This window comes from Lytechinus variegatus, chromosome 7 (genome assembly GCF_018143015.1).
Source record: "Lytechinus variegatus isolate NC3 chromosome 7, Lvar_3.0, whole genome shotgun sequence".
Taxonomy (NCBI): Eukaryota; Metazoa; Echinodermata; class Echinoidea; order Temnopleuroida; family Toxopneustidae; genus Lytechinus; species Lytechinus variegatus.
This window is the reverse complement of record NC_054746.1, coordinates 37,814,333-37,826,177: the sequence shown is the minus strand read 5'-3', so window position 1 is coordinate 37,826,177 and position 11,845 is coordinate 37,814,333. Positions and strand designations below refer to the sequence as shown.

General features: G+C 34.4%; 1 protein-coding gene across 1 annotated transcript; it reads left to right on the top strand.

The window, feature by feature from the left end:
* The first annotated feature begins 239 nt into the window (after window positions 1-239).
* On the top strand, window positions 240-11,545 carry LOC121419202 (transcriptional repressor protein YY1-like). The gene is made up of 5 exons (XM_041613558.1): window positions 240-873; window positions 5,195-5,393; window positions 6,666-6,726; window positions 7,324-7,482; window positions 8,762-11,545. The coding sequence occupies exons 1-5, from the start codon at window positions 312-314 to the stop codon at window positions 8,969-8,971; spliced, it is 1,191 nt and encodes a 396-aa protein (XP_041469492.1). The 5' UTR covers window positions 240-311; the 3' UTR covers window positions 8,972-11,545.
* Window positions 11,546-11,845: the final 300 nt, after the last annotated feature.

Sequence of the window (11,845 nt, the reverse complement as noted above, 5' to 3'; positions counted from 1 at the left end):
CCGCCTGTGCCCCTCCTGGGTCCGCTAGTGCCTCATGTTGACATATTTTGTTTTGTTTGGTGTATATACACTGTATCTACATGTGTGTTAACCAGTGAAAAAAGAATATCTTTTATGGACAATAAATCCATTCATTCAATCAAGATAATCGGCCACAAAACAAAATGTTCTGTATCGTCAGACTAGCCACTGCTTTAATTGTCACGTGACTGAACCTCGCGAGAAATCGCGAGATTTCTGTCTACGTCACGACCCCCTGCGATGATGAGACGAACTTGGCTGCCAAAACTGGAAGCAGAAGAAAATCCAACATGGACGCCGAAGAAGTTGACATTGAGTTGCCCTATATTACGGCCAAAATGGCGGCTGATCCGGACATTATTAATACTGCAATTGAATTACCTGTTCAAGAGGTGGAAATAGAGAGCATACCAATGGAAAATATTGAGGGCATAACGACTGAAAATATAGTTACAATACCAGTAGACGGAATAGGACAAGTGGAAACGGTGGAATGTGAAACTGTCGATGGAATTGAATGTCAACCCATCTCGATTCACCATTTAACAGATCGTGAAGAAATAGTTCTCCAGACTCGGGAGGAAATCGTTGGAGATGTTGATGATTTGACAGGTTCTAGTTATATAATTGATGCAGATTCTGTCCCTGTTCCAGTACCAAATTCAGACTTATCTGACGAAACATTAGCTGGTCCAAGCAGACGGAAAAAGGGGAAGAAAAATTCGCGAACGAGAGTCTTGGCGAGTGGGGAGTTGTCTTTTGACTCAGAAAAGAACACCAGAAAATGGGAACACAAGCAAGTTCAAATCAAAACTCTGGAAGGGGAATTTTCAGTGACGATGTGGGCTTCAGGTGGGTGATATTTTTCTTCAGAATAATTTGCAAAAACGTCAGTTTAAACGATCTTTTGCATCGCCCTTCCTTCAACGTGCATTCCTCAGCTGCAGCTGCAATGCGAATGCCGTTGTGGAATTCTCGATCACACACGCAAAACGAATGAGCGAACGCTTACGCAGAACTCGCACTCTATTTTCCGTTCATCAAAATATCAAAGCGTCTCCATCAACTAAAATGTCAATTTCAAAGAACATATTTGATATGAATGATCACACGAATAACCAAAGGGTCTAATCGACCCAAAATCTTGAATGTTGGATTTGTTTTGATGTGATTTCGGCCATGTTTTTGTCATGGGCGCAGCCATGTTACAAAATGGCGTTTCCAAAATGGCGAATTTCGGAGAGAGTTTTTGTAAGGACACTCGTGAAAAAAACAGATTTTGCGTTGGGGATATGTCTCATTTATTGACTTGTCGGTAATTATCAAACTCTTTTAATGTTATCTGATGTTTTGAATATCTTATATTAGTGCATTTTAAAGCATTTAATCCTTATAACCGTCAGAACTAGATATGTTTTCGGCTGTTCCCTTGACCTGCTTGAATTGAGTGCAGAGACTGCACACAGTTACGCCTATGTCGCCGCCCTGGGCCGATCGCCAAGGCGTGGATCGTGTGATTGGGTTGTCATTTATGCCGTGTCGTGGTTTTTGCACATGCAGTTGTTCGAGGCTGAGCCATGGCCTGGGACTGGAGTGGCTTGGTGCGTGACTATGCCCGTGACTATAGTCTTGGGGTGCCGCAATTTAATTATCTAGTTTGACATTGTTTCATTTTTCAAAACATTTGAGTTTTCTATTGATTTGTAAAATATATTTTCAGAATATTTCATTGAAAAAATCAGAATTTTTAGATGAGTGATTTAAAGTACATGTGAGTTTGAGCTTTCTTCCCCTTATGTTTTTTGTTTCTTTCCTTCTTTCTTCGTCCTGTCTTCTAATCCTTGCTTCATGCATTTTTTCATTCCATCTACATGTATCTTTCTTACTTTCATGTCTTTCTCTGTGTCTATTTATTTATTTTCTTTAAATTTCTTTCAATCTTGTTTTCCTTCATTTTCTTTGCTTTTTTCAATTCCTCTCCTTTTTCTTTTTTCTTTCCTTCATTTTTTCTTCCCTTCACTCTTTCCTACCTCTTAATTATTGAATAGTTCAGTCTTTCTTTTCTTTTATCCTCTGTTTTGCTTTCCATTTATATTCTAAATTATCTTTTCTTCATTGTTATTTCCTTCAATTCTGTGATTTTATTTATTTTTTTGTTTCTATATTTTTTGTTTGCTTGCTTGCTTTCTTTCTTGCTTTTCTATCAAAGAATGAAGAAAACCTTGTCTTCTTTCCTTCATTCTCTCTTTCCTCCTTTTTTTCTTTCTTTTTTTCTTTTTTTCTGTCCTTCAGTTTTTATTTCCTTCTCCCTTCATCGTGGTATATCCCAAAACATTGTTAGTTATGACAAGTTAATCACTATTTACCACAACACTGCTCTGCTCTGATATGTATTGCTTTAAACCAAACAGAGCTTGGCAAGTTTGTACCCAAATGCCTGCTTTTCATGGACAAGCACTGATGAAGAAAGCCTTTCATTCCTCCCTACAACACATTCAATGAACAAGGTTATGATATAACATGTACATGTATGTAACCTTGTTCTCAGTTGCATCTCCATGTGTGGCAAAATAAGGGTGCCAATTTTGGCTTATTTTCTCTTTTTCTATAGGACAAATGCTTGATTTTCTTACATTGTCAGTTTCCAATACAGCTATTCATAGTATAATTTGGCTCTTACAATTTGATTCTTTAAATTATTATTTCTTAATTGAAAATAGAGATTGAAAAATGAAAATTTTCTTGCCATATTACTTTCCACCAATAGAGGGCATACAAGTGTGCTACATGTATGTACAGCATTAGCATACCATAGGGACTACAGTACCTGTAGATTCCCCACAGGCAGGATGGTTGCAGTGAACAAGTGCTTAGTGCTCCCTACATGTACATGTGTACTTTCACAGAACTGCAGCTCATAGTAAACTTTCATGTACATTGTACAGTGTTCATGTAGACGTACATACAAATTTATTTTGATCAATTTTCAGACTCGGTGATATTTTGCAGGCAAAAATCAACTAACATTGATTGATATACAAATATATAATGTGTAAGTGTGTTTAGGCCTAGTGTTGCGTGATTCAGCACATTCAAGGATATTTGAAAATCGCGATCAAGAGCAAGGTGTTTTTGCATGTTATGGTGAATACATTTACATTTTTTTGTACATGTACCTGAATTACAATGTACCTGCATTGTCAACATTACAAACTTTTTGTATAATTAAGTTTTTATTGATAAAATAATTATACAACAACAATCAAAACAATGACATTGAATATCACAGATACATGTACATGTAGCATTACAATATAAACAAAACTTGAATAAAAAAGAAAATCAAAAGGAATAAAGGCGTAATATGAATTTCATCACATAGAGATTACATGTATTAAAGATAACCATGAACATTCACAGCAAATTTCAGCTCAAATCTCCTTTTGCGGAAATGAAGAGTTAGTTTACCTTGCTTTTGGCTAACCTACATGCATACTCTGTTTCTCTATTAACATTCAAATAAATTTGAAAAGCTTGGTACATGTAGGTGGGAGAGTTAGTTTGGAATCGACAAATAATTATATAAATAAAATATTTCAGTAAAAGAAAAATATAACTTGTAAGTCACTACAAATCTATCATCCTTATATCCAAACATTCTTTCAAAGGGTATAAATTTAATGTTATGCATTTTCATATTTATAGATTTTATCACTTCCAAAGAGGTTGAATGTGGGCGCATTTCATAAACAAACTATGTGAAAATGTTTCTGGTTTGCTTTTACAAAAATCGCAATTTGGAGAGTCCTTTCTTTTATACCTTGGTCACATTTGTTCTACGGCGGCCGTACAGCGAGTCGAAAAAAGTTGTTTTAACATTTATTTCTACCAGCTGCATGTAGGTGGTTCTAGTAAAAATGAATAAAACGACTGTTTTCGACTCGACGTACGGCCGCCGTAGAACAAATGTGACCAAGGTTATATTAACCTTGTATAAAAAGAAATTAAGGGCAATGAAAGAATTTAAAATAAAAAGAATGAAAACGGGTATTGATCGAACATTCAAAAATTTTCAGATGAATTTCTTTCCAATTCAAAGGTCCATCTTTACATAGAGCATTCCAGTATGATAAAAAAATTCAGGAATACAGTCCGCCAACATCGTATTATACACATATTTAGGAACTTGGATGTTTGCATAAGTTTGGATTTGGTCCTACATGTACATGTATCAAAACTATCATACTTGTTGAAATCAGAGCTAACAGCCAGCCTTCTGGAATATTTTTTCATGAAAAAAATATATATCCTCCTGTCTGTGTAAATCAACACCATAATAGAAAACAATGTCTTCAAATAATTTACTGCCTGGAATAGGAGTGTGAAGTAAATTGTTGATATAAATCAAATCTTTATCCAGCCAGTCTTCATATAAACAGTATTGTTTTGATTTGGATCTAATATTCCTGTTAAACCATAAGCATGGACATGAACCAATTTCAAAATATTTGACACCAGATTCGTCCTTGAACGTCAACATCTAAAACTTATTCAACAGAACATAAGGATAAATTTGAAGTGGAAACGTTTGATTTCCACCAATTTTTTGAGGGATTGCATGAAGTGATCACACCCATACATGTACATGTGCATGTACCTTCTTTTTGTTATGACATCACAGGCATACCTAGTACTGGTATGTACATAAAAAAAAGCATCAGCATCAATAGACTTTTCTTTGAGAGAACACATATGTCAGATGGTCTCTTTAATAGTTTATACAAGCTAAAAATGATGCACAAAAAATGGAACAGTACTTCATAAAAATGCACGGATGGGAGGTTTTGTAGAATTAAAGCATGAACACATGATTTGTATAACATGTACATCCTGTAACCAGTATTATCAAACCAAATATCGACCAGCAACATCCTCTACATTACAAAGTAGTTTGGTTTAGGTTTGTTCTTTTTAGACTTATTGAGGACACTGAGGGATAAGCTTATACATGTATGTGTACTTGTACCTCTGAGGGTGGTTTATCATTGAGGAATATAATGGAATGACTGAACTTTGTTAAGTTTCCCTTTATTACATGTATAATGTACATGTACAATCCTTTAAAAAATGAGGTGAGAAGTCTAACTGAAATGAATTTGATTTTGTTGAACAGAAGAGAAGAAACAGCTGTCAGATGACCCAGTGACCCCACCTCAGCAAGTGATAGCACCACCAGCTTGTCATGATAGATCTCTTGGCTTTGAGTGTGAACCACCAGACTACTCGGAGTATCTGACTGGCAAGAAGTTACCACCCGGTGGCATCCCAGGCATTGATCTCAGTGATCCTAAACAGTTAGCAGAATTTGCAAGGTGTGCAAGGTTGTGTTGTGTAGCTTTTAGAATAGTCAAAGTATCACAGGCCCATGAACTGTACATGTTCATCTTTCTTAATATGTATTAATTGACTAATGCTCAATAGAATGTACATGTATCTCATCTTTGTTTCTTTTTTTTAAAAGTCGTGTTGACTTTTGAAGATGCGATTCATTGTTGTGATTGTCCCTTATAAACTTATTGTATATGTACATGTAATGAATGTTGACTGATGCAGTTTTATTTAGAGTGTACAGATCTGCAGTATCTATTTTTTTCATACATGTAAGTACATCTATATGTAGGAACATGCTCAAATATAATATACACACCTGTACAGACATGTTTATATATATTTTATGTTCAGTTTACCCCTTTTCTTTGAGGGAAAAGTCCTCTACGTTAATGTCTGCCATTTCTACCCAACAAATTGCCATCTTTCCCAAGTTTCAAATCTTTTTACGCTTCACTACTAGATTTAATTTGTTCCAAGCTCTGAATCACTGATAAACTTTTTTCTATAAACATTTATCTTTTATGTCTAATCTTATTTACAGTTTTTTCATGATCACAATCATGAATATTATCGTTTTTCAAGTAATTATTACTTTGAAAGAATACAGGAACTTTGTCCATAAACAATCAACTTATATTACAGTTGCTGCTACACTACTACAGTGTGTCTAAAAATATTGTACAAGTGAAACTACTCTCTTTGGCAATTATAAAATACTCTTATGATATGATGCTTACATTAACTTCAAGAGCATCGTTTAAGCTTTTCACTACCATTAGTTATTTTCAATTTGCCTTATTAATTTTTAGATTTAGATTAAAACAAATAGAAGAATGGCATTTGAAAGCTCAGACTACAGTGTATGCTCTTGATGGTGATGTGAGCATAGAGGACCCTTATGACTCGTGCAACTTTATGTTTCAGACACACTGTATTACTCATGCAAGCATTAATAGCTGTTTGATCAGTGCTTTTTTTTTTCTTAATACTCTATTTAATATTACTCTACATACATGTAGGTTGGACATGGAGTTCTTTCGGTCCATGATTGAATATCATGGTGCAATTAAGTAATTGATTTTTGATGTTACATTTCATTTCAACTCTTTCAGCATAAGGTAACTTCAGGTCATACATGTACATGTTACTTGATTTTGATTTACATGTAATTCATATTATCCACATTCAAATTTACATTTTAATAGAAAATATTATTTCTTTATTTAATTTGTGTGTTTTTTTTTTAATTGAAGGATTAAACCAAAAAAGCCAAAAGATGATGATGTACCAAGAACAATAGCTTGTCCTCACAAGGTAAGTAAGTCAGCCCCAAGCTGGCAACTTGGTATATTTTTATTTGTCTAAATACATTGTAAAATGCACTGTTGTACGCATGCCATTTTCAGTAAATTTTTACCTGGGGGGGGTCTTTGGGAGTGTAGATTGAATGCGATGCGTAATACATACAATGCATACAGAGACACAAGCATTTAGAGACCCAAGAAAAGTATTTCTAGAGAAAAAAAACTACATACATGTAGTACTTGAAAAGAGAAAAATTGGTGTGTGATAAAGGTATTGATTATTTGAATGACATCGCTGTTTTTCTAATCAATTTCCTAGTTTGTCGGTTACAATTTGAGAATAGATTTCATTACACAGTATTTGTATTTTTTTCATTGTTTATTGGGATCAATGCTTTATGTGCAACCACATTTTTTGACTGTCCTGCTGGATGTATTTAGATAAATTTAACAATAAATAGGTGAACAATGTGTAGCTGGTACTATGAATAATTTCATGTAATCTGTCCATCTCTTATATTCAGAAGCAGAAACATGTACACAGCATCTATTTGTGATTGTCCAGTACTTTGATTCTTATGTTGTAATTCGTCTTGATTTGACCCAGGGATGTACCAAGATGTTTCGTGACAATTCAGCGATGAGGAAACATTTACACACCCACGGACCGAGGGTACATGTATGCGCAGAATGTGGTAAAGCCTTTGTTGAAAGCTCTAAACTCAAGAGACATCAACTGGTCCATACTGGAGAGAAGCCTTTCCAGGTAAAGTATTTCAGTTTCTCCTGCTCTCCAGACTTGTTCTCATATAATGTGATCACCAGCCAAGCTGACAGTGTTTGGACTGAATATTGTGTTAATATGATGCTAAGGGGAAGGCGGGGTAAGTTATAGGGGCAAGTTGAGCCACCACCCCTAGGCCAATAATGAATAAGACATTGTGGTGGTGTCAGGTATTGATAACCCATTGCATAACCCTTAATCCCACCACATTGTTTTCAACTTTAAAACAAAAAGTGCTATTTAGAGGGAAAAATACAAATTTCAGCCAAAAAAGTAAAAAAGGGTGTGAAATAGATAAGTGCTTTTTACCCACACACGTCTTTAAATGTATTATAGAAATAAGAACAATATTGTTAGTCCATGTATGGATTCTCATTATTGTTATAGTCTTTTACATGATGAATGCATGAGAAATGTGTGGATGTGAAAATATCGCAATAAGTTTGGACTGGGGTAATTTAAGAAAAATCAACATAGGTCAAGTTGAGCCATGGTAATTCTTATGGTGATGTATAATAAAAAGAATTTGAAAATGTAAAAAGCCGTTGATATGCAGGCAGAAAGGAGCAAATTCACATGAAAGTTCTTTTACTTTTAGAAGATGTTAGTATTTATAGAGAATTAGCAAGTGAAAAGATTTTACATTTTGTTCATAGTTTTTGTGGCTCAACTTACCCCAGACGGTGGCACAACTTACCCCACAGATGGGGCAAGTTGAGCCATTTGACATCGTTTTTTTCAAAGGTCTCGATGACTTTCAGTGTGGGGGTAGAAAGTTGTCTATAGGTGAAAAAGATTTCCCAAGAATCAAATTTAAAGGCAAGGTACTTATTTCTACAATATTACTAGTCATATCAATTCTAACATGCAAAATGCAAAAAGTGTCACAACTTACCCCGCCTTCCCCTACTGTACATGTAATTTCACCTGGATATCTGTGCCAAAGCTGAAAGAGTGCACACATAAGAATCCGATTTCACAGTTTAAAAAAAATGTTGAAAACACATGGTTTCATTTGATTTAAGACAAACTCTAAATGGTAAAATGTAAAAGGGCATAAAGTATCAAAGGCCAAAGAGAGAGGCACTAAGGCCAATCAACAGATCATCAATGGCCATGTCATTTGTGGCTTGGATTAATGTATAGCCCTGTCATAGATTTAGCATGAGTAGTCATAGTTGCACTGGTATAATTGATCATTGCATCTGTCATTTATCATATGTATTTAATTCATTTCCCCCTAACTCATTATTTTGTACAGTGTACATTTGAAGGATGTGGGAAGAGATTCTCACTGGATTTCAACCTTCGCACTCATGTAAGGATACACACAGGAGACCGTCCATACGTCTGCCCATTTGATGGCTGTAACAAGAAGTTTGCCCAATCTACCAACCTCAAGTCTCACATACTCACCCATGCCAAGGCCAAACAGCAGCAGCAGACTGTTGTAGTCACCCTGCCTTTGTGAATGTAGTCAAGACATCTGAGCTGTAAAAAGCTCTATGCAGTGCTCCCTAGCCTTAACCCACGTACCTAATCAAGTGATGAGGGAATTTTTAAAGCTTTATTATTACCTATAATGTATCAATGACCCAGCAAACATTGTTGGTCAGTGTACATGTATAGGTTTGGTGACTTTACAAAGTAAAGATGTTCATGTATTTTAATACTTCTCCTATAGTTTTATCTGTCCCTCTCTTTCCCCTTTCCTCTGTCTACATTGTATTTCTCTGTCTGTCTCCATTGAATATCCTATAGATGATGACAACATTACATGAATGCATTTAACTGATCATCTTATCAATAGTTTAGTATTGCACCTGTTGAGATGTTTCCTGTCTATATATGTCTACAGTCATCAGCTTTACAATATTCATAACTTTCTATGGTGTTCTGCAAACCCCTTACTTGGCTGGAAATGTACATACATGTATCTATACATATTGTGTGACCTATGGCTTATCAGTAGCTGTCTCATGTTGAAATAGTATCTCTTAGCACTCTTTCAAATGGACTTAAATTTGTAAATATACAGTTTGAATTGGTCAAGAAAAGTGAATTGTATATCTATGCTACCAGGTTCATTATTGGTATATATTTTTTCATGAAAACATGGTTTGGGAAATACAGTTTATTTTTATTAATATCCTAGATGATTTTGGGGATATTGATTAATTTAAGTTGATATAGTGCATAAACCAGTCAATGCTATCACACCCGATTGAAGTTCTGGCCAATTGGTGCATAAATTTTCATTCATTATAGCGCTGTTGCAAAAAATATATTTATTTTGCTTTAATTAAAGTGATGTTTAGTTATGTTTCTATTAATTTTTTTCTGGATTGACCTTGACAAGTATACATAGTTGTGCATTACACTACTTACCTGCATAGATGTACATTCTGTTACAGTATCAAAGTTAAAGAAAATATACAATTTTGAACTACTGTATTTGCTAAGATTATATCTTTGTAAGGAAAACCATCCACATGTGTTAACATGTTTCTGTTATCAGTTAATTGTAATTCTACCAGTACCGGTAAGCTAAAGTGTAGTCATATCTTCCTTGTTATGGCAGGAATGTCATTGACTATTATATAAAGAATTCCTTAATGCCAATGATTAGGCTTTCTTGATTTTTATTAGCCTTAGTCCTTGATTAGGCAACACTGGAATCCATCCGATGTGATCGCATTTCAGTAACATTTTTTCCCTATTCCGATATTATAGTTAATGAACAATACCACAATCCATATTTATAAATTCAGTATAATTTCTAATGTAGTTTTTTTTTCTCACCATTCAGTATAGATTATTGAGTTGATTGTGATGCAAGTACCCAGATTTTAAAGCGCCCTCTGTGGCCGCAAATGGTGCATGATATGGTTACCAGCTTTGTGAGGCTGCAGTTATGAGAGGAACATCAGAAACAACACTGAGTGTTGGGTAGGAAAGTGAGGATATGTGACACAAATCCTGCTTTTGATTTGTTTGATAATTTTTCAGAAATGAATTTTGTTGTATAATTATGATTAAAGCATTTCATTGTCAGGAAAATTAGAATCTGTATTTTCTATTCATTTCTGTTACATGATTCTTTCCTAAATTTTATCATAAAAATATTGTATTTCATGGACATTTTCAGTCATTATGTGCATGTATTTGTGCTACAGAAAGGTTTTTAATTTAACAAACTTTATTCAAATATTTTTTTACTCTTTTGATTAGTGAATACTTATATTTTTAAATGTTAACCTTCACAATCATGTGTTTTGTATTTTGATACCTTATTTGAAATGCTCTTGAATTTCTGTGTACTTTGCATGGTTTGATTTTAAAAGAATTTTCAACAATGACTTTAAAAATTGTGGAACAGCCCCATGTCGCTGAGATATATTATTATTCAACTTCTGCCCCCCCCCCAAAAAAAAAAGAAATAGACAATACCGGTAGTTGCAGAGCCCATTTTATGTACATAGCCATTCAAGTAGAGATTAATATCTTGGTTTGGTTAGGAAATAAATGTACGTTGCACTTGCATTATTGGACACTTCATTGAATGTACATGTGTTGATCAAGACTGACAATGAAATAAATAACATCTTAATTTTTGGTCGAGGAGTAACATCCATGATCCCTTTTGTCCCATTGTGCAATATCAGATGAGAGGCAACTTGACTGCAACAGGGGGGTGGGGCATTTCATGAGCGTTTTGTAAGTGATACATGACTACATGGAAGGTGATCATCTCTTATGCTTGATGGAAAATTTCAGTTTTCACTGTTTTGGAGTGCACTTTCTATAACCCTAATCTAACTTTGAAAAATATTGCATTTTGTAATCAGATGCTTATTGAAAATCAGAATTTTGTTTTGCATAAATTGTATATCAACTGTAGCTGATGAAAATAATAATTTGGAATTTGATTTAGCACCCAAAAAAGGCTCATCAGTGATATGCAATATAACTTCTTAAAAAGACTTTATGAAACATTTGTTGCAGTCTCAATATGCAAGATGATTTTACACAGGGTTGAATAATTACTTCAAAATTTTTATTTTCAAATGTAACAAAGAATTAAATGAATTATTTTGGGTAATTGATGTTGCTTTGGTAATTAGTGCACCTGGTATTGTAATTGAATACTGTGTTTGCATTTGGTGAGGCTCAGCTGAAGATCTGTTTCCACCAGAGATAATATTTACTCAATGATGATGCCCCAGTTCTCATCATATTTTATTTGTGTTTCTCATCAGTTGAATATACACCTGTGATCAAAGTGCATAATATATTGTCAACAGGCAGAGTCTACAATGTCTCACATTTTCGTTTTGAAGTTTTA

What these genes read in the sequence shown, in the direction of transcription:
- LOC121419202 (XM_041613558.1), top strand. Translation starts at nt 312, where the DNA reads ATGGACGCCGAAGAAGTTGACATTGAGTTGCCCTATATTACGGCCAAA. An exon ending in CAGTTAGCAGAATTTGCAAG is followed by an intron (nt 5,394 to 6,665) that starts GTGTGCAAGGTT and finishes TTTTAATTGAAG; the next exon opens with GATTAAACCAAAAAAGCCAA. An exon ending in CAATAGCTTGTCCTCACAAG is followed by an intron (nt 6,727 to 7,323) that starts GTAAGTAAGTCA and finishes GATTTGACCCAG; the next exon opens with GGATGTACCAAGATGTTTCG.